At 37.6% G+C, this 24392-nt stretch overlaps 1 protein-coding gene and 1 pseudogene across 1 annotated transcript in view; both read left to right on the forward strand.

Moving 5' to 3' along the window:
- Window positions 1–24392, forward strand: part of CDH12 (cadherin 12) — a 345191-nt gene that overhangs the window by 304447 nt on the left and 16352 nt on the right. Inside the window, exon 8 of the mRNA XM_031676881.2 lies at window positions 10789–10925. Within this exon, the coding sequence (XP_031532741.1) occupies window positions 10789–10925 (137 nt within the window). The remainder of the gene's footprint in view (window positions 1–10788; window positions 10926–24392) is intronic.
- Window positions 10937–16198, forward strand: LOC140690273 (large ribosomal subunit protein P2-like; annotated as a pseudogene).

Below are 24392 nucleotides of genomic sequence, written 5' to 3' on the forward strand. Positions count from 1 at the left end.
GAGCTTCCTTGAAATATTTTGCAATATTATGTTCTCTCTGCTTTTTCTTTCCATGTCTACCATTTGTACACAATGTCCCTAATTTTTTTTTTATTTAACACTTTTTGGATTCTTTGTACACTTATGTTCTCTGTATAGTTTCAAATAATCTAAAAAATTTACAGTATTTCTTTTAGCAGTACTTAGTCCTGGCTATTGTTAAATGCTAGCTGTAATCTCCACTTTGAATTAATTAAATAATTCATGAAAGATAGTTTCTGATAAAGAGACTAACACACTTGATTTTTTAAGATGAGCTTTGAAAATGTTGAGTCCTTGTGTTGAGTCCAATTTCTTGTTTGATATAGCTCTAATCATTCATACTCTAGTTTTTACTATTTAACAGAAAACAAAATATTTTATTTTTATGGACTGTTGTCTTAGAAAATATTGAAGATTCTGACAGCAATTGGGAGAAAGCACTTTATCCATAATGTTACATAATACATGTATTAAGATAAAATAGTTAATCCTTTTTGAGCACTGCTTACCTTATCTCTTTCCTTTAACATTCACATTGTGAACTTTAATATATTTGCAAGAAATACAGGTGATAAAGGATTTTTCTACAAAATATACATTCTCAAAGTATTGGATGAAGGAGATGAAATAGAGGGTGAGAAACTATTCTACTGGTGGGATTAGAATTGTGTGCACAAAGGTAAAGAGAAAAGTTGAGTTGGGGTAAACCTCATTTTCAGATTTTTGTAATGATACTTCTGAGTTGTTAATCAGTGACTTGGTCTGCATATCTATAATCTCCCCTTGATCCTCCTGCTTAGCCATTGCCCGGAAACTCAGCAGAATCTACCTCCATTGAAGCAATCGAGTGCACATAAGCTTCAGACACGCTCTTATCATGTCATTCATCCATCAGAATCTCCTTCTTACAGGGAGATTGTCTTTGTAGTTGACAATATTGAAGAAAGGAAATCCCTTTACTAGTATATGTTGTGGGGCAAGGCAGGCTGATACTGTGGGTGGTAAAATAATTTATCAGAAACAAAGCAAGTGAAAGAAAAGTTTATTAGGTAGACTGCCACAGACAACAGCGGGCCACACAGATGGGAGGTGCCTGTGTGTGCACCAAGGGTCGGTTGCTGAGGTCTTTTATAAGGGGAGGTACCCTTTAACCCCTTGTGCTTATGTGACGCCAGGCACAAAGGTAGTCACAGGGTGCATGATCCATTTGTCCATAGTTCGCTGATTGGTTGATGAAGAGATGAGAAAGTTATGGGTCCATGAAGGGACAGTGGGATTTATGACTTCAATAAGGAAGAGACATGAGTTGAAACAAACCAGCCTGAGCTATTGTGAAAGTAGCCATTTCCTAGGGCTATTAGTTCTGCTATGGCAAACACACATCTGAAAAGAATGTACTTTATCTTTAGAGGGGCTGCAGGTGGACATCTGGGGGCCCAGGGATGGGGGTCATTGGACTTTGAAGGGCGCCAGATGGCCTCACAGTCTACCCCGCTTATTTTGTTTGCACTGTGAAAAATAGCATTCTCTCTACATTTATACTAACTGAATGATTAACTAAGAGTAACTCGTTTCAGAAATTGTTGATGGAGAATTTAACTCACTATGGAGAATTAGAAATTCCTTTGTGAATAAACTTATTTTGCTTTCCTCTTCAAATGACCAATTCACTGACAATCAATATAAAAGGAGTTGTTGCAAAGAACATGCACCAAGATGATCAAGTTTACTTTTGTTTGTTTCAGTGGCAATTAACTAATGACATATAGTGACATCATAGTAACTTCTTGGTTATGTCTTAGGGCTGAGCTCCTTGGTCAGAGTTGCTTAAACATCACAGCTATTATTTTACAGAGGGAGAAACTGAAGCTCAGGAAGATCCAATTGTGCTTTCAGTAAGGATGGGAAAATGATTTGAACAGAAGCATCCAGATTCTAAAGGTCAAAGTTCTAATTGCTCTGATGCTAAAAGTTAATTGAAATATTTATCTAGGTTTTTGAGTTGCTTTGTAATTCTAGAATTGTTGAAAATACAAATTAAATTTCATAGTTTTCGGTAGCTTATTGAACAAAATAGAAAGTCCAAGCAAATCAGTAAAAAATGTACAATATTTGATTCTTTAAGATATGATAACTATGGGCCTTATTTATATACCTGCAAGTATTCCAAACACTCTGCACAGGCGACTGTGTGTATTTCTTTTTCTTTAGAATTCTGTTTTACTCATATTGTATGCCTCCAAATGGAATTTAAGGAGACAAAAGTTGTGCTTTTATTAATTTAGTAATTTGATCAAGTGCTGAATTTCTCATTAAACATTTAAAACAAACAAGGAAAGCTATCTAAACTGAAATTTAACTTAATTCTGCTATGAGGAAAGTAAGAATGAAAAGGATGATTAGGAAAAAGAAATTGAAAGAAACACCTAGGAAATTAGCAACTACTATTTAACAAAGTTAGAAACATATTGGGATTCCTGAGAAAACCTATTTAAATTGTGATGTTGATGAAGCAATTGCAATCTAAGTGTTGTATGTGACTTAAGTTCTCAGTAAAATGTTTATAGAAATAAATTGAATTGAGTTTACTTTCATTTAGCTACCTGCTACCAGACCAAATAAAAAGAAAAAATTTAAAAAAAATCAAACAGTGAATAAGAGGTGAAGAGATTTTGATCTATTACTATTACCTGAACAAAATAATATTTCTTACCTCGACCTGAGTCATTATTCCTATGTTGTTATCACTTAAAGAATGAGATGTAACACTCTTAACGGAACTCTGTACCGTCAAGTACTTTTTACAAAATGTGTTGGCAAATTGGAAGAGGGTCAAAGTTAGCTTTTCCATTAACTCTGAAAAAGTTATCAGGCAAATTAAAAGAAACAGTTTTAAAGGGAATGCTTACCTAATGAAGAGAATAAAACTTTTTAAGGCATTTCTGAAAACTCATTTATAGAAAAGTAATAAAATTGTTCTTTGTCAAGCATTAATCTTTGACTTCCATTCACTTGTTAAAACAGGTTTCTTAGCAACAGTCACTGTGCATATTTCTATGAACTATAGATTTGAGGCATTATATATAGATCATGAACATCTTTTTTTATTTGAATCTTATGTACTCACCAAATAAGTATAAGATGATTGAAATGCAATCTGTATCTAAAGGTTTTGCTCATTTAAACTGGTGAGATGGGCCAAATTAGACAGTTTATATTATACTGGTGTAATCAATTGCAATGAAAATATTTATCTACCCTTAGAATGGATGTTGATTGCAGCAAACCCAGAGCAAACAAGTGATGGCTTACTCTGGGATGGTGTTTCTCCTGAAACTGATCTGGATGTTTTAGAACCTGGTTGTGTCTTCTCTGAACATATCTAGGAAATGTAGGAGTGAGTTGATCATCAGTTCACTGATGGTCATTTCTTACCAATGTCTCCTAGTCACTAGAGTGGGCAAAATATCACAACAGAAAATGGTGGCCGTCTCCTGTCTCTCACTCAGCCAGGCACAGGGGTCAGCCAGTCATACAAAGGGAGGACCTTAGGAAGATGCCAGGACCTAGCACTAAGCATCTGACCAGAAAAAATGGCAGTAAGCTTTCTGAGATGATAACATTCGGAGAAAGGGAGTTCCAAATATCATAGGGTGATGGAGACAAAAACTAGATGCCAGAAAATAGTGAATGAGAACCAAACACAATTGAGCCCATATTTTGTACTTCAAGGGGCTATATTTCATGGTTTGTACATTAGGGGGTTGTGGGGGCTTTGTAATTCCAATATTTTAAAGTTGAAGCCTGCATACGTCACAACTTGGTTCTAGAACAAAGCATACAGTTGTTAGGAAGAGTTTTTTTTTAACAGAAAAGTAATACAAATAATCATATTGAAAGAGAGAGGGAGGAAAGGCTACACACACACGTACATGAATGCACACACCCCACGTGCATGATTCTACACGTAGGTACACGTATCTCATCCCATTTCATCTGTTCAACACTTACTACACGGCTAGGTAGGTATTATTTTCCAAATTTTACAGAAGACAAGAAGAACAGGCATTAGAGAGAAAGATTCCTTAATCTAATTGCAGAAAGTAAGTGAAAAAAACTGGTCTATCACCCTAGTTCTCTCTGTCCGAAAATTTAATGTCCTTCATGCTATATTTCTTTGCCTCTCACTGGTGGTTGATTTATGGAACACAAACTCTATGTCAGTGTTAGACTGAAATGACTAAATAAGTGAAATTTGCTTACTCACCTTCCAAGATATTGGATTTTGACTGATAGATATATAGAAGGATAAAACAGAGCTAGGTACATTATTTTATGCATGCAATATGTAAGTTCTTGAGTTTTTAAACATAATACCATAAAAAAACTTAAAATTGCAATTAAAAATGACCCATGTGTATACAGTGATTCATTGCACGTAGATTCTGTTTGAATCAACTTTATAAATTATAACATTTGCTGCAAGTATTAACTAGAAGTAAAGTGATCAACTGCCCCAGTTTTGTCTGGAACTGTGAAATCTTTTGGACCTCAAGACTTTCAGTACTAATACCGAGAAAGTCCTCAGCAAACCAGAAAGAGTTGGCTGTCCTAAATAAGACATTCTTAAAGCCCTAAATACATTGCCTTAAAGTAAATATGTTTAACTATTATATAGATAGATTAAGTCTGTGCATTGAATTCAATATAATATTTAAGTTGCAGATGCTAATTGCAATTAACATCCCAGGTCCTTGGCAACACAGAGATCAATAAAGTTGGCTTCAAGAAATTTAAAGAGCCTTGGGTAAAAAAGACAGTCACAGGCACAGAAAGTATGTAAGCTGTCTTACATTTGCCAAAATCTGCATAACATTTGAGTGCTATGGGGCATCAAAAAGGATCTATTCACTGCTGAGATCTGCAACAATGTACATAAAGATGAGCTTTAAAAATTAGCATGCAGTTTAATTGGAGTGAATGAAACAGAAGAAGGGAATTCCAAAAACTGGTGGAGGTTCTACTGAAGCAACGGCAGCATGAGAAGCTCTGCGGACACACTCCCCAGTGAAGCAAGCATAGATGGCGATTATTATTATTATTTTTAAATTACAAACAACCATTTACTGTCTCTGGAAAATATCCTAAAAGCGTACAGCAAATGAAATATTCATTCAAGAAGATCTATTAAAACATGGTAAGAACAGCAAGAGAGTTTGGGACTTGACCTGCTCCCCCCTTTCCACTCCCGTCTTCCAGCTTGACTTTTAGAGAATCCTTTCTGGATGATATGGCTGAGAAAACATGGCTCCTCTCTCCTCAGCTCTCAATCATGGGATAAAGCATGTTAACAGGAGGGGCAATGTTAACTGAAAAATCAGCTTCTGCACCCCGAAAAGTGAATTTAAACTCGGAGGAAGAGTTTTGGGAGCAAAGGATAGAGCGGCTTTATTGCTTTGTGGTCGAAGAGAGTCAGAGCAGGCTACTGCCTTAAAGACTGTGAGCGCATCTTGGGGTTGGGGTCTTGAGGTTTTATAGAAAAACTGGATGGAACAGAAAAGGTGATAGCAATCAGGGCTTTTTACGGGGTGCTACATTCCTCTTAACCTCAATGAATCTTCAGGAGGAACTCCAGAGGGTCTGTCCATTCTTCTGACATCATCAGCCCATTATCTCCTTCCTGGAGCATAGCCTCCGGGTTAAAGCTCTTCTCAGTAAAGAATGAATCAACAGTTTCCCATCAGGAAAGCCCGTTTGTTAGTTTGCTTGATACTCCTTCAGCAGGATGCCAGCATTTCTCATCCGACTCTGCATTTTCAGAAGCTAAATTCCTCAGGGGTGTGGTTGAGCTTACTCCTCCATTCAACCCCACTCATAAGGCATAAATTCTGGCCCCGCCAGGCTGAGAATTTGGGGCCGTGAACACCCTGCCTCATATTGTTTGTTCCATTCCCCAAGAGTCAAAATGAGAAGACCATCCTGCCTTCACCCAATGCTTGGAGCAGTGACTCAGAGAATTTCCCAGCGTAAAAGAGTCTATAGGACTGGAGAATTTTGAAGCAAATAATTGCTTCCTTTTTTTTTTTTTTAGTTTTAATAGATATAAAATTATAGAAAGTACTAATTATAACAATAGGTTTATTGGATTTTTTTTTACTGTCAACTGAAATAACTGCACAGCCTAAAAATTGAGACTTATGTTTTATTTGGCGATAGGACCCCAGCCGGGATGACAGCCTCTCAGATCACTCTGAGGGACTGCTCCGGAGAGGTAGGGGAGGAGCTAGGATATATAAGAGCTTTACAACAAAGACCAGGTAGTTGGAACAATAAAAGATTCCTTGTTATCTATAGAAAACCAGGCATCTCAAGTTAAAGAATTTAGTGCTTTTCTATGTATGGGAGGATGCAAACATTTAGGCTCATTGAATTCATTCCTTTGACAAGCACCTCGCTATCTAGGGCCAGTGTCCTGTCCTTTCTTATTCTGAGTCCCCTCAGGGTACACCATTGTGAGTGGCTGCAGAGGCCTGGCTGCAGGCTTGTCTTCCCTGGGGAGTGGCAGCAGCCGCTGATGGCTTGATGGTTTCAGCATTCTTTGCTTACTGATATTGTTTGCAGTATTTTTCGTTCACATTACTATATCAATGCAATATAGATAACAGTATATGTTAATATATACTTGTATTATATATGTATGTATATGTGTGAGTACATGTGTATATCTGTATCTATATCTATATATGTATATATATAAATATAATAACACTGAGCTACATAGGAGTAACATTTCTACATTTTATTAGAATTAAGTTAGTATGAATTTGAATCTAAGATGTATATGGTAAAATCTAGTGCAAATAAGAAAATAACTCAAAATATAGTATAGAATTATTAAAAGCATGAACACCCCACTAGAAAATATTCACTTAGTGTAAGAGAAAGCAGCAGAGGAGAAATACAGGAACCTCACACCATCACAGTTTTATCCTCTATAAGTGAGATTTCCAGATAATTGGAGCTTACCCCAGTTATGGAATTAAATGAAAGAAATCTGAACTAATAAGTTTAAAATGTCTTAAAAACATATCACCTTTTCCACAACTCTTGAATATATGAAAATGAATTGTTCAGTTTAAATTGGGGAATTGTATAGTATGTGAATAAAGCTATTACTGAAATGAAGCTTGGGAAAAAATTAAACATATGTTTGAAAAGTGAGACTCTATTACGGTGCTGGGAATAGAATAGGTTTGTTAAGGTCAGAACAGAGTGCTAATAGGAAACAATAATTAGAAAGTATTACATTCCATGCATAGTAAGAGAAACAAATTTCATTCTATATAGAAAATTGTAATAGAATCCCAATATTGCAAGGGAACTTCAGACTCTCCAATCACGCTTAAATGTGTTCTACCGTATCTGCACCAAATATTCTGACAGTCGATGTTTGATAATTCCTGATGCTTATCATTTTCTGAGGAAATCCATTATGATCTCGTGCAGCTCTGACATCAAAGTCTCTGTTATGTTTATCTTAAATCATAGTATCTACAGATTCCATTCTCCTGTCCTATCTCCAGTTGACTGAAACTTAACAAGTAGATCTAACACTTGCTCCACATGAGTATTCTTATCAAATTAAAGGCTGCTCCATGTTCCTCCGTGTCCTCTTTCCTTCAGCCTGCATAGCCCTAGTTATTTCAATCAATCAAACCCATTGAATCAAATCTCTTCCAAACCTGGTTACTCTCTTTGTCTCTTGGCAAGATTCTGGTCTACAGGAAATGTTTACAGTCTAGTCCCCTTCAAATACATCCACTGTATACTGTAAAAGTGATTAACTTTTTTAAAAATTGAAATACAGTTAATTTACAATGTTGTATTATTTGCTAGTGTACAGCATAGTGATTCAGTTATATATATATTTTTTCATATTCTTTTCCATTATAGATGATTGTAAGACATTGAATATAGTTCCCTGTGCTCTACAGTAGGACTTTGCTGTTTTTCTATTTTATATATATTATTTAGTATCTGCAAATCCCAAACACCTACCTAATTTATCCCTCCCCCCTTTTCCCCTTTGGTAATTATAAATTTGTTTTCTATGTGAGTCTGTTCCTATTTTGTAAATAAGTTCATTTGTGTCATTTTTTTAGATTCCACATACAAGTGATATCATGTAATGTTTGTCTTTCTCTGTCTGGCTTACTTAGTATGACAATCTCCAGGTCCATCTATGTTGCTGCAAATGGCATATTGCATTCTTTTTTATGGCTAAGTAGTATTTCATTGTATATATATACCACATCTTCTTCATCCAGTCTTCTGTCAGTGGACATTTAGGTTAATTCCACGTCTTGGCTATTGTGATAGTGCTGCTATGAACATTGGGGTGCATGTATCTTTTCAAATTAGAGTTTTCTCCATATATATGCCTGAAAGTGTGATCTCTGGATCATATGATAACTCTATTTTTATTTTTTAAGGAAAAAAGTGATTACATTTGAACTCATACCTTATTTATACCCTTTGAAGCATTCATTCCACACAGGATCATGTCCAAGGACCTTAATATAATTTATGAGGCCCTCCTGGACCTAAATCACTTAGCCTTTTTCCATTGTGCCTGTCAGATATTTTTCCATAATTCCCAACACCTTGTAATTCCCCACACACACACTCCATGGTTTTGCTACTGCCGTTGCAGCTTCCTGAAATACCTTTCCCCCTCTCCTCACTCTGTCTGCCTCTCTTCTCATGAATAATTCCTGCATAGCCTTCTAGCATCAGCAGAACATCATGGGTGGGAAGGTTTACCTGAACCAGTAGGTTTTGAACCAGGCACCTTTTCTTTGTACTTCTTTAGCATCTTTTCTGACCTCCTATCAGACACCCAAATCATCTATATGTGTTCTCCCAACTAGGCTCCTCATTGGTGGGCATTGTGCTTTACTAATTTGTATGTGTTTCAACCCTAGTGCAGTGTCTAGTGCATAGTGGACACTCAGTAAATATTTAGCAAATTATACAGTTAAACACCAACAATTGTTAGTCTACACCAACAATTCTTCCAGAAATGCTGTAGTCACTAAGGAAATTTGGGCACATCCTCTTGAATTAGGCATGTCCTCTTAAATTAGGCATGTGCCCAAATTGAACAATCAAGGTGCTGAAAAGTGGTATTGTGAGAAGATGCTTTTTTGTTCAGAAAAGGACATCATGCAATAGAGATGCAGTTCATTATACCCTGTGCTCCCTGGCTTTCAAATGTGCCTTACCTTCATTGATAATTTTTGAGAACATTTCTCTGAGACAGGATGCTATGTTGAACTCATTCTCACAAATCAACAATAGGATTATCAAAGGCAGATTTAAAGCTTGGTTCATAGTCTGATCCTATTAGTTACGAATAGATATTGGCAAGTTAAGTTATAAGTCTCATCTATAATGGCAAACTAGTTTTGACCTAGTGCTGAAATGATAGGCAAACTGCCTCAGTTTTAAATGAGCAATTTGTTAAAATAATAAATTTCTGTTTTGGAATACATGCCTTAAACTAACTTTTCATGGTGACCTGAGGATTTCGGTGGGCTGACTACGATGCTGTCATCTGCTTTCAGCCACTGCTGTCATGAGCTCCTCTTGATTCCCTGGCCAAAAATATGGTCATAGATATATTGTGCATTGAGTCTTTGATTACCAAGCCCTTTCACATAGAATGATCTGTTAAAAGTTGGTAAGACTCTCTAATTATATTTATATGGAAAACATTGATGACCTGGTTCAAATATCAGCTCTAAAACTTTCTAACTTTGTGAACTTCGGCAGTTTCCCTGAATGCAAAATGGGGAGATTAAAACCACTTATTTTTAGGGTTGTGGGAATTTATGAAATTAACATATGTAAATATTTAGAATGATATCTGTCTGACACATGGTAAGATTTGAAAATATCTACTAATACAATGATTTAAAATACACGTTTAATTAATAATTTTACATGTCCCTCTCTATGCACATTCTTACATAAAATTTATACCAGTGCAGTATGTTTTTTATTCATTTGCTTGGATTTCTTAGTTCAGCTGATTCACATAAAGTAGGCAACAGCAGTTATTATCAAGAAAGGTAACTAATAAAGAAGATAAAGGGTATTATTAGGCAAGGTCATTGCTTTGCTTTTTTTTTTTTTGAAAGAGAGTTGCCTTGATATTTAGAGTAATAAACAACTAAGCAACCATGGCCTTTTTATAAGTGTTTGAGGGAAATCTACAATTATTGGATTTTCATTTCAAAATTTCCCTCTTAGTTTCCACAGTATGATATTTTCTGCCCACGGAAACAAAGATGCTACCTCTGTTCTGGCTTAACTTCTTTGTAGCTATTTCCAGATGTCTCCCCCACCCCCACCTCTTCCCACAGCCCCCATTAAGGGATTTTTACTGCCTGAAAAAGTTTTAATATTCAGCAGGTTAAGGAAACCCATGGTCAGCTTTAGAATTTGAGTCTCTGCTGAGCTTTCAAGGTGTCAAGACCCTAAAAGGATATGAACAGCACGGGTGCTAAATCTTTCATTATTTCCAGTTTCCCCTTGAGCATACTGACTTTGCAATAAAGAAGCTGTCATTTATACTCTTCTTTATTGCAAGGTGGGTAATAGCTACAGGGAGAAAAAAATACGGAACTGTGGCAAGTTAGCCTGCCTGCCATTATGATGAATGTGTAATCATTGCACATTTGCATCTGCTCTTTTTATATACAGGTACTTCATAGACTGGAAGAGTGATGGGGACAGCTACTTTACAATAGACGGAACTGAAGGCACCATCGCCACTAATGAGTTACTCGACAGAGAAAGCACTGCACAGTATAATTTCTCCATAATTGCGAGTAAAGTTAGTAAGTATGGCATGGCCAGAATCAATGTTATGCTGCCGTTCTTTGGATTTCACGCTCTTAAACGAGTCCCTGCTGAGGTGTTTTTCATTTTCGGACTGACAGCTGAGTGGTCTCCTGGGGAAACTCGGAAACCTGTGCCTTTTCCTCGTAGCATAAGTCCAGAAAAATTGTGACAGCTGCCAATGAGCCCTATTTGCAGGACTGCATGAATATCTAGTAGTGAATTTCATTGTGTGACCTCATCCCTTTCCATGCGGCAGCCTCAGACCCCCACCGGAGCTCTGCCTTCTCTTCCATGCTGCATCCCTGTCTGTGTTGCTGGGAGCTTCGCAGGCCGGGCAGGAGGAAGTCATCATCACATGAAATCCTCTATGCTGAAATAGAACAGAGCATTTTTAAAGTCACTTCTCATCTGTCTCTCTCCTTTCATTAGAATGTGTGTTTTTATGATCATCATTGTGGAATAGACAGGAGTTTTAAGTGCAGTTCTTCAAAAAGGCACTCAGATTCCATAGGATTATTAAGAATGACTCCTTGTGTTGGTTCCTGCTTGGTCCAGGACAGAAGCCTAACGACTGAGAGTAATTATAGGTCTTACTTGTTCAGCTGAAGAGTTGAGGATATTATCACAGCTTCCTGAGGTAACAGATGAGGGTGGGAGCGGTGACATTTGGCTGTCAGCAGAGTTATTTGTAAGAGAAGTCCTTTGTACCGATCCTGTTTAGAGTCTCTTGAAAGAGCTGGAGAAATCCCTTCTGAGTATTTCTCATTTTGTTTTCTTCTTATTTCCTTTTATGTGTCTGGTACAAAGACTTTGGCAGCTAATGTCATCTTCTCATGCAGGGAGGAGCTAACAGTGAACATTTCTGCTGAGGCGTTTTTGATCAGTTTCAACTCAGCGGGGTGTAAATATGAGAGAGTTGTGTTCATCTTCAACAACTGCTCCCAAACATGAGTCATCAGAGACTTATCCCCAGGCTTTAATGATGTTTTTAGCTGATTGCATTACTTCTACATTACTGATTATTAGAGGCAAATCTAGCTTAAAAGAACATGCAGCTTCTGTCTTGTTTGTTGGATTTCTTCTCTTTTATGTAAGAAGACTGACTACTCTGAAGCTGTCATGCTGGAGGCTGGTGGTCAGGTTGACAATCCTAGCCCAGCTCAGCCTTTTAACCACACCCACCAGAGTGCTGGATATGTAAGTCAAACTGTCTTGGAACCTCTAGCCAGATTGCTTGCTAGCTGAGTACCACACTGTAACCTCCACAAAATTATGAGAAATACTAAAATTGTAATTATTTCAAGCAACTATATGTTGGGGTCGTTTGTTGCTACCTGGCAGTAGATAACTGCAGAACTCAGTAACACCATCAGTTGAAACTTTGACTCCTTGGTTGTGAGGGTGACTCTTGATTGTCCAATTTGTTAGACTGGAAAGGAGGGAGAGGAATGAAAAGTATGAGTCTCTCTTCTCTGTCTCCACCGAGTGTTCCCTCCGCTGCTGCTGCTTCTAGGATTAAAATGGACTGGCCCAGTGGACTGCCACATACTGTCCCTCTTCAAGTACCTTTTGAGTTATTTGGCGGTGGGGGCTCTGAGCATCCCACCTGTGGTAGATCTTACGGCTTCTTAATCCCAGGTCCCATTGTTCAGCAGGTGGCTTTCTTGGGTGAGTTAATAGCATGATTTCTCAACTTCCTTCTGTTATGTCCACTTGACCTTGCGGAGATGACACATCCTTGTCAGGCTAAACAGGTCCATTACAGGCTGCTCCTCTATTGTCTGCTTTCTCTCTCCTGCCATCTTCTTTCAGCTCTGTTCGTCTTGCTCAGTTAGGCTCTGAGAGCAGGTCATCCAGTCCGCTGCCTGAGCCGACTGCTATCAGGAGAACTGAACTGAATGCCAGCCTCCCCCTTTTGGAGGACCCCCATTCTCTTTCAGTTGTTTTCCTGAAGTCTCCTCTCATGCTAGGCATCCTTCCTTTCCTCCCATATCACATCCTATTACAGTTACGTATGTTATTCATCATTCTTTTTATGTTTTCAATTATTTCATTCATCCATAATATTGGGAACAGTGTAAGCATATTATAGTTAGAAAATAAACTTTAGCTTTGGAAGATCTTCGACAAGTATAATGAACATAAATTGTCTAAGTATGATGTATAAGACCTCCAGGAACCACATTACATTCCCTCTAATGGCTTGGATGTAGCAAGTGACAACTGACCAGAGGTAGTCTCTTCAAATAGCTTCTATTTATCAAACGTATTGTTCTAATAAAATGTTATTCATTAGAAAACTATTAATGTAACCTAACTTCCCTATTAATGCACATGCAAACCTCGTGCCTTTTTTTTTTTCTGAAGAGGAGTGGTAGGTCCAGTACCTTAACTCAGGATGAAAGCCTGCAGATAGTTCTTCTGTCACCTGTTTTGTAGCTTTAAAGTCTCTTTCTCTCCAGTGGTACCAAAGCCGCCAAAACCGTCATCACGGTGTGAGGGCACCTGGAGTAGCAGGTCTGGTCCCTCCAATCAGAGCCTGGGATTCAGCCATTTGGAAAATGGAAGGGGAGTTTGCACACTTACAGAGCAAGTGGTGTCATTGTTCCTTAAAAGCTTAGCTTTGTCAAACTTAGAAAACTGTGTTTTGTTAATTATCAGTATAATTAGGGCACACGCTGGCTCCACTCTGACCTGCTGGATGTAGTCTTTACCTAAATGCACATAAGGAAACCCCAGTGTGTGGATTCTCATAAGTTGTGTTGGCCCTCTCTGGGACATATGTAGAACTGGGACTTCGACTCACAAGCCACACATATACACCATGCAAGAAGACTGTCGAGCTAATATTTCTAAAATATCTACCCCTCATCCATTTCAGTTCTATTCAAAGACTAGTGTGTGGAGTGTAGAGCCCTCAGAGGAGTCTGGTCGGACAAACACTACATGCCTGCACGAAAAAGGAAGAGGCTGTTCACACATCGCATGGTAATTAAAGACTCTCCAGTAAGAATAGGTTATTGTGGGCTTCATTTTGTTTGAGTTCACAGAGTTTGAAAGTAAACTTTATTCATATTTTAATACATAAGGCTGTTTTCATTGATCAAACTAGCCAGCCTGAGCAGGAAACCATCAGCATAGTGAATGACTGAGAAATAAACATCCCACACTTGCCCTGCCGAGAGGAACGAAACTGTGTAAGTACACCTTATTGCAGATTGAACTAGCATGTTTTGGCCCTGACCTTTCTATAAAAACTCTCAGATGAAAAGAAATGGTACAATGATTGAACAACGTCCAGTTAATTAAAAAGCAGTCATTAATCAGTGTCGCTATAGTTGGAGGTCCAAAACATTGTATTAGACTCCTAATAATTCTTTTATGCATTACAGCTTTGCTGTTTTTATGACACTAATCTTCAGAATTAAAAAAGGAAAATGGAAGCTCCGAAAATTCACTTCATTCAAATTATCAGAAACTTTCAGCAGGCAAATATTTCTAATTTTTTGGTTTTTTTGGTATTAGTACAGCACATATCACTAGGCAACGATAACTAAAAATAGCTACCTTAAAGCCCTAGAACTTTATATAATCATAAAATAAATGGATGATACCAGAGAAAATACGTATAGTTCTGATCATGTTAGTTTACAGATGGCAACAGGTTGTTTCCGTTTACTGTAGAATAAGTCAAAAGTCAGTGGTTGACTTACTAAGTGCTATTCTGGGAAAAATGTATGTAAGTATCTGGTTATGAGTTGGGATTAAATTGTTGGGTAATTAATTTTTAAGGTTATTGGATACTAAATCTCCTTTGTTCTAACTTTTTTCTACATCGACATAATGCAAGTGATATCATCTTCATATGTACAGAAAAATCAGATTTTTAACTATAATTAGTCTCAGCATAAATTCATCTAATTTTTATAAACTTCTGTAGAACATCATTTCTGTGCAAAGCGTTTTTGGTTGTGGGTTAGAACTAAGACTGAAGTCTGTTCTTAAGGATAGTTTAAGAGTAGTTAGAAATGGATCCAAAAATTATTTTAGTATGTTATAACTATGCAATTTATGTTGGATTCCAGGGACTTCAGATTTAAGTGTACTCTCACGTAGTCTCCAGGGGAAAGCTGCAAAAGGTTTATACTGACCAGACTGTGATTGTTAAGTAATGAAGCATTTAAACAAAAATAAATAGGTTTTTTAAGTTGAATTTTCTGAAGGGTTTCTTCTGCCTATGTGGCAAATAGTTAGCCGTGAAATTACATTCTTAGACCAAATGAAAAGTACCTAGTTTTTCTAGGAAAATAGGAAGTAAGTATAAACTAGTAAACCAAACTATTCTAATAGTTTTATATACATTCACTCAGGTTATTACTGTCCACACTGTAGGAGGGAGGAAATGGAGGCTGAGATATTTCGTTTGTCACACAGGCAATAATGACCAAGCTAGTATTGGAGCCCATCACTCACTCCAAAACAAAATTTCACAGGGACACGGATTCACTCTCCTGTACTTCATTTTACTGGACTTTAAACAAGTTAACAATAAAATTAATCAAGGAGAATTTCACATGCATGGATAGCTAAAGTAAATATAGTAAAAAATATATATATATTTGCAGTGTATGTGTCATTGAACTGAAATTATTTTTAATCTTGGCATCTGTCTATTTAACCTATCTACCTATCTTTAAACTCGTTAGACTGCTTACCTATTAGAATTCAATAGTGAATTTGCATTCTAGAAATAAAATACAAAGACTCAAAAGATGAAAATTGGGAAATACATGTGCAATATTATGTGTGTGGCAGTGTTGTTGATAGGTAGATTTCTATCTGTGTCCAATAAGTGTTAATTACTGTATCAGTCTCAAGTTACAAGACGTCAATGTGAAGGATCCTTTTGGGTAATATCCCTGTATGTAGAAAAATGTTGTCTACCTACACGATGCTGCCTCTCACCTCATGGCTGCCCTTGGCGGCAACACCCTTCCCAGCACCAAGGATGTAAAGAAGATCCTGGACAGCATGGGCATTGATGAGGCGGACAATGACCTGCTAACAAGGTCATCAGTGAGCTGACAGGAAAAAACACTGAAGGTGTCACTGCCCAGGGTATCCACAAGCTGGCAGCGTGCCCACCTCCAGAGGGCAAGTCTGCACTCCTGCTGCTGGTTCAGCCCTGGCCTCGGCAGAGAAGAAGGGCACAAGGAAGGAGGAGCCGAAGCAGTCAGATGGCTCCATGGGATTTGTCTTGTTCAATTAGTGTCCTGCTCCCCTGCAAAAGTGATGTGATGTCAATTCTGACATTGGTGGTGCCATTTTTGCCCCATTCTATTGAGTAAAAGCAAATCATTAGATCCAGCCCTCACTTAAGGGCAGAGCATTACATGAAGGTAACTCATGTGGATGTCAGGAAGCTGTTTCAACAAGTTGCCTACCATATGTGGCTCTTGGCAACTAGACAAGTCTCTCTCAAAGTGCAGAACATCAAGAGACCATGTGACTTGACCACAAGGCCTGAAAATTTTGTGTTGAATTCATTAAGTATACAACCAAAACACAAAGTGCTGTAGGAGAGAAAATAATTAAAATAATTATTTGCCAAAGCATAAACATAGTATGTCATATAAAAATTATCATTTGAGCTAAATCTTTAAGAGATGAAAAAGATATTGAGAGGGAGGAAAGAAGGACATTCTAGGTTAAAGAAACATCTTCAGCAAAGGCAGAGAGGTATCAGAGTTCATGGACAGATGAGATTTTACAAGTAGAGTAGCTCAGCTGGTGTCCAGACTTTGTAAGCGGATTAGAGAAAATGCATTCAGAAGGGAAGCCTGAGATCTACTCTGTGAGAAACTTCCTAATATAAGGTTCAAGGTTGTTAGCTGTTGTCACCAAGCAGTACATTACATCCCTACACGTGATCTAGTTTATAACTAGAAGTCTGCACATTTTGATCACCTTCATCCTTTTCCACCCCCTCACCCCCACTTCTATAGCCACTTCAAGATAGATACAAGTATTAAATCATTGTGTTATACACTTGAATTAATATAACACTAGCTGTCAATTATATCTCAATTTTAAAAAAAGCATAAAAGAAAGGAAACCTGAGGACTTATCAAAGAGAGCCTTAAATGCCTCACTGAGAAACTGCAAAGTTTTTCAGGTGCGTTTTTGAACCAATCCTCATTCCTGCTGTTTCTACGTGTTCCCAGTTTAATATATGTCCAAAGAGGCATATGTCACTTCCCCAGCTTTCCCCAGCTGGCGGGTCTGGAAGGTAGTTTCGCAGGGACCTGCATTCCTATAAGCCAGCACTGACTGGGTTACATCGTATCCACCTGGGTGACCACGGTTAACCTCACTAGTATCAAGTGACAGGCCTGACTCCAGACTCTCTGCAGTGGTGAGCAGTAGACATTGCTTTCTAATTTGGCCAGTGTTTCTTCAAAAGAGCACTGTAAGCCACATGCACATTTATTGAGAATGGACGTACAGGTTGGCCTTTCTTTTTTTACTACTGTTCTTTAACTTCTCAACGGTTACCTGCATCAGAATCACCTGGGACAGTATTCCTGGACCCCATTCAAGACATACTGGATCAGAATTTTGAGAATTACTGCCAAGAAATCTCTTTTTTAAACAAGATACCTAGGTTATTAATGGATATTGATGTTGGAACCAGTGTACCAAATGCTCCAGATTTTTAAAGATTGGCATGGATTTGGGGATGTTAAAGAGTGTAATGTTACTGTGAAGAGATGTATTTTCTCAGAGAGTGCAGCTGGCTTTTGAGGACTAAATGTAACCATTGGTTTCCATTCTGGATTGAAGTCATTATTTTTTTCTTTTTATTTCTCAAATAATTGCCTTTCTCTTACTCTTCACGAATACCCTCCTTTACACATATGAGCGTAGGTAGTTTATCTACCATTTACTAATTTCCTTTCTTTTCTCTAAGTAACTATATGGCACTATTTTGTATTCTCAAAGAAAGTTAAGTTTTATTTCTAATAGTATTGGCAACATTTTAATAGTACTTATAAATGAAATACATACTGTGAAGAAAGTATAAATATTCAACTATTTCATGAAACCTTCAGTGTATTATATACATTAATAATAATCATTAACATCACCATAGTCATCTACTTAATTGAGAAATGGTACTATTTTTCTTACTATTATATGATGTGTAAATATAATGGAATACAAATTTGTTGTGATTGTTTATATTTTATTTTAAACTTTCAACTGCTTATGGGTACACTACCATAATCAAACTACTTAGGAGTCTTTAAATCAGTAAAACTGCTCTATCAAAATCACATCCAAAATAATAATGAAAGGCTTGTTTTTTTTTCTTAATTAGTATCTGATTTTTCTCAGGAAATTAAAACCACATGACAAACTTTCCACCTGAAGGTTGAAATTTGGATGAAAAAATTATGTTTAGATATGTACAGAAAATTCCTTTTAACATCACATACCAAAAATGGAATTCAAAAATAAAAAAAATATTTTTTACATTGAAAATATCATTGACTTTATGAACTATATTGTATTTCATTTATTTGTATAGTGAGCCTCTCAGTTGTGAAATTCTTATTGTCAGAAACTTTATCTTATACATCTCTGATGCCTGTGATTTATCATACTCTCTGGAACATATGGATGTGTACATAATTAATGAATAAATGGTGAGCTTTATGGCTATTTGAAATATATGACATATTAAATCTTAAGGGACCATTATTATATCATAACTTTTATTAATTTTTCAAGAAATTTATCATGAATATAAATGTAACAGCAAAATTTTACTACTTCATTTATTCATTCCTTGCTGTATATTAAACACTGTTCTTTGTATTCAGAGCAGAAGTTTACAATGAAAAAAATATCTTCCTCATATTGACTTATAATCTACTAGGCATCAAACATGATTAACTGCCAATAAGAATATCATGTTATAAATGTTAACATGGGAAATAGGAAAATAAGTAGGGTATTATGAGAGCACACAGAAAGATAAAGGGGATTCCTCCATGAGAACACAACATCTAAACTGAAAAGTAAAAGATTAGGAGGGAAAGGAGGGCAGAAAGGTATTTTAGATGCTGGAAATAGCACATGCGAAGCTCTAGAAGTTGAAGAGTGCATAAGACAGTCAAAGGAATATAAAGTAATGTAGTACAGGAAAAAGTAAATAAATTGAGGGTGAGTAAAAGATAAAACTCCTCTGTCTCTCTTATTCTTTGTCTTTCTGTCCCTATCTCTCTGTACTTACCTCTTCTAAATAATCTCCTTCTACAAATGAAAAGAATCTAGATACAAAATATGAAGGCTATTTTTTCCAGCATATTATAATGTTATTTCATTGTGAAGTAAAAAGTCAGTACTGAAGAGGTGTAGTCAAAAACAGGATTTGATATGACTGGCTTTGTTGAAAATTTATACTGGAAGCAGAATGGCAAATCGGTTGGAGTAAAGCAGGGTTGGAAAATGGTAGAAAAAATGGAAAAATTTTGGGATAATCTAAGGCAGAAACTGATGACTTATAGAGTAATGGCAAGGACGATAAGAAAGAAATGGAGATATTTCAAGGAAAGTTGAGAGGTGAAAATGGTAAAAATTAGTGTTGATTGGATATGGCAATGAGGTGAATGAGGAATCATCATTAGTGGTCAGATTTTTAGATAGGCAGCAGGAGGGCTGCGGGTGCCATAAACTGAGGTAGAAAACATAGAATGAATGGTTTTGGGCAAAAATTATGAGCTCAGTTTTGAACAGGTTAAATTTTATATTCTTGCTGCTCATGAAGGTCGTCATGTATATATGTCATGTGTATAAGGATCAAGAAGTCAGGAGAGGGACTTAAGTCTGATAAATAAATTTGAGGTTAATCAACATATAGACTATAATGAGTATGTGAGTACAAACCACGAGAAGTGGTTCTATGATGTGGACTTAGCCATTTACGGGTTAGGCAAAGAAACAATAGAAAGACTGGGGAACAAAAAACTTGCTAATGGGTAGAAGGGAAGAGAAGTATTTAGGTCCTATAAACAACATTTTGGTCAACTAATTTGATGAGAACCATAGGAGAGAGGGGAGGTTAGAGGATAAAACACAGCTTTGAATTCTTTGCACTGTATTCTCATTGCTTCCATGATTTAATTGATTTTAACTAATGAGAAATAATACATAATCAAACTATTAACAGTTCATTATGTTTTTCTAAGTGACTGTTTCCCAAATTTGATTGTTTACTGACCTGTTAACTACCTGTATAAAAGCATCTCCTTTTAATTAAATTGATCAAAAATCAATAATGGGTTTTACATGCCTTCAAAATACCAATTTAAAATTCTGTTATTATATTAAAGAAAATCACTTGAGAAAAAAATGTTAAATTATAGATAGTTGAACATAAAGTAAAATGGCACCTAATGTTAACCGTGGTCTTGCTGGCAATGGATGAATTCAAGGAAAATATATTGACTGTCTCAGTGTCGGTGGGTCATGTTCAGCAGAGGATTCCTGTTACATTAGCTGTAATAATCCACTTTTGCTTCTCAGTTCAGTCTGTTTTTGAAAGTATATTTATTCATTGGTATGTTCAGTTTGTTAGCTTCTACTAGGCACTCTAGTGTTAAACTCTGGAGGTTTAAAGATGAATATGAGGTGGTTTCTGCTCTCAAGAAACTCAGAATATCTAAGGCTTTGTGTTATTGAAAATATTTAAAATCAGTAATAAGTTTCTCTGCTGTGTTCTTTGCAAAGAAATTGATTGGTGGTATTTTTAAAGACTTCTTATTCTTTGGAGATCAGTTTTTGTCATCAACAGCACCAAAGGTAATTTTTGACTTTAGCATAGGTTTACACAAATAATTTAAATTCTCTTTATGGATGGCTCAGTCTAGCTACAGATCATACTATGGTAATTGAACAGAGCTATTATTAGATACTGTTTATCTCGTAATTTAAAAGTGAAGTGATTTAAAGAAAAAAGATAAATAGAGCCTGTGTTTTTTTATTCACTATACTTTGCTCAGTTTGCATTATAATTCAATTTTTGGTGTAAAAAGCTAAGATTTCATTCTTGAAGTTATTGTAGTTGCAATTTTGTACATAGTGATAAAATTGAATTTTGAACTCCAATAGTTATTCAAAAGCAGGTGTTGTTTTTAAAATAAGGAAACCTAATAACTCCAGCATATTTTCATATAATAGGAGTATTGTGTTTGTTAGTACTTTGTGGTTTTTAAAACATTTTCAATTACACTTTTCGTTTAGTTCTTGGAAACATTTCTATCATTTGCCCAGCATTTATTGAGTATCTACTTATGTGATTAAAAACAACAAACAAAAATACCTCTTTGACGTTTGAGTATAAACTGGGCTTCCTCACAGCACGCTGGCTAGATTGCAGTATAAATGTGACTCATTGAAAGTGAGTGAGCATCACTTACATGGCAGATCTCACGCAGTGTGTTTTCTTAATCTCTGAGTTATTCGATGTATATCATAAGGTGCAAAAAACATAGTAAGGGGATTTGGATTCCAGTCTTGGCTCTGACACAAAGCATAGGGCAAGATTACGCTAAAGTTTTCTCACCTGTAAATAACTATTTATAGATCTGTGTTTTTCAAACTCTGTTGATCACCAGGACACTTGGTCAAATGAAATCTTATGTGAGATACCAATATAGCACATACAGAGAACTATGGATAAAGCCAATGACTTCTCTTTGCTTCCTGTAAAACTCCTTAGCACCAAAGAGGACGGCACAAGAACTGTAAATTTATATCAGTTTTTAGATTTAAATTTTAGAGGGCTTTTTGTTTGTTTTTGTTTTGTTTTTAGGATTTATCAAAAGTTACAGTGCTAATAACTAGCAACCAGTCAACCCATTCCTAAGAGATTTCTGATTCCAGGTTCCAAAAAGGGCTGCGTCTTTGTGTCTGTCCCATCCCATATGTTCTTCTTACAATGAGGCTGACATTTCTTTTACCTAGAAGTGAAGTCTATCTTCTCCTCCCGTAAATTTGGAAAGGGGCTGGAAACTGCCCTAACATAGAGGAGAAGTGTTCCTATGTGACCGCATTAGGTCATAAAAGCAGTAGTTTCTGTCTGAATTTTTCTCATTCTTGAAATTCATGCCCTTGACCTCATGCCACCATGTTGTGAAGGAGTCAAGTTTACATAGAGAGACAATGCATGAGTATTCGTGTCTACATTTCCAGCAAACCGCCGGCATCAAGCACCGGACAGGTGAATCAGTGAAATTTCAGATGATTCCAGCTAAAAAAAGCACCAATTCAGGGAGCAATGCCATTCTTTGTTCTTCTTCATTCTTCTTCATTCTTCTTCCACTCACTCTTTATTTCTGATGGCTTAGGTTCATCTTGTTGGTTTTCCTTCAGTATCCTCCTACAAAAGAGCAAAGGTAAAAACCAAGGTTCTGATAAGAGAGTGAGAACGCCCTCTCTTTCCCGAGAGCACTTCCCCTCCGCCACGTCCCCCACTGTCTCACTGCTGCAGTCCATGGTGGGGGCACGTGCTACTTTCCTCCCCCACCAAGTCCAACAGGAAAAACACTGACCGCCTGCTACCACCTGGGCTCCTCAGCCTTCCGCCCCACTCGTTGATCCTGGGTACTGGAGGCCATGGTAAGAGCTGTTGGGATCATAGGAATTCTGAACCCAAGGCCATGACCAGGGCACAGTCCCCGAAGAACACTTTGGTCCTCTGGCTTGGCATCGCCTAAGAACACTGCTGGGCTCGGCACCTCACTCCCAGAGGCCAGCTGCACACTCTTGGGTGAGGAAGGACCTTAGCTGGGAGCTGGTGCAGGTAAACACAGTCAGACTTGAAGGCACAGTGGCCATTCTCCCACATGAAGAACTGGCCTCCGATCTGGCTGATGCGAGCCTTGGAGCTCCTGCTAGGTTGCCCCTTGTCAGTCTCTGTGCTCACATAGAATACATGGGGTACGACGTGGCTGGAATGGATCTGGCAGTGATAACAGGCTTAAGGAAGTCCAGAGAGAAGTCCTGCCCTCTCTTCAGCTACAATCACTGGCAGCCCAGACAATGGGCGTGTCCAGCTGGACAGGATGTGGAAGATCCATTTGGCCTCTGGCTTGATCCACATCTCGTCTATGCAGATGCCACATATGATGCCCTCACTGTCCTTCTCCCTCTCAAGGTCCAAGCTCTGAAGTGGGCCAGGAGCTCCTAGGAAAGGGGCTGACTTGGGCTGAGACTCCTGGGGGTGGCTGTAATCTCCATCAGCAGATGACTGCCACCAACCTCCCTGGCCTTGCTGGCCAATCCCTCCAGGCCAGGCTCTGTGTCCCCAGCAAGCCCCTTCCCAGTTCCAATCCACAGCCCACAGACGGCAGGAACGTGGGCTCAGAGCCCCTGTGGGTCAGGGCAGGGCAACATTTGGCTCCAAATGGTGGTGGCCCCACTCCAGGTGGCTTGGGGACCACGGGAGCTGATAGCTGCATCAATCTCCATGGAAGCAGAAGACTTGCTGGAAGTGTCTGCAGACCTGGGACAAAATGAGAGCTCGAGCCCCAGCAACAGCCCCCTCTGGGCAAAGTCCCTACTCGGTGCCTGGAAATGAACGCTGCTTCCCCCACCGTGGCCAGTGGGCTCTGCAGGGAGCCCATCTCAGCTGCAGCCCCCAAGTCAGACTCCTTCTTTCCTTGTAATATATATTTTAATATGTCTTATCACCAGGATTCGTTTTCTATTGCTGCGTAACACATTATCATGGAGCTTCTTTGGGTCAGGAATTCTAAGAGAGTTCATCTTAATATCTGCTCCAGGAAGTCTGGAAGACTTGGCAGCTGGGCCTGGAATCTCCGCAAAGCTCTTGCACTTCAGAAACCGAAAGGCACTGAAACGTTTTGCTTTCTGCAGTTAATTAAGCTCCCAGTAAGGAGTGATGTCAGTCCTCTTTTCTTATCAATGAAGCACACTAGTTTTGAAGTTCATTCATGATGTAGCATGTATCACTATTTTCTTCCTTTTTATTGTTATAGAATTTTTAATTGTGTGGATATTCCATTGTTTATCTATTCACTGAAAGACAGACATTTGAATTGGTCCCAGTTTGGAACTACACACGTAACGCTTCCGTAATATGCATCCAGGCTTTTTGTGGACATTCACTTCATCCTCTTGGCTAGACACCTAGGAGTGGAATTATTAGGTTATAAGTTCCTGTTTAATGTTTAAAGAAAGTTCTGGCCTATTTTCTAAAGTGACTACACAGTTTTACATCTCCATCAGCAATCTATTTTATTTCTCTGAGCAATGATTTGTGAATTTCAGTTTGTAAGTCCTGCATTTATTTTGCTAAATTAATTCCTAAAGATTTTATTATCTTTGATTCTATTGTGAATTGAACGGTTTTGCTAATTTTATTTTCAATTTAT

Source organism: Vicugna pacos, chromosome 3, assembly GCF_048564905.1.
Source record: "Vicugna pacos chromosome 3, VicPac4, whole genome shotgun sequence".
Classification (NCBI taxonomy): Eukaryota; Metazoa; Chordata; class Mammalia; order Artiodactyla; family Camelidae; genus Vicugna; species Vicugna pacos.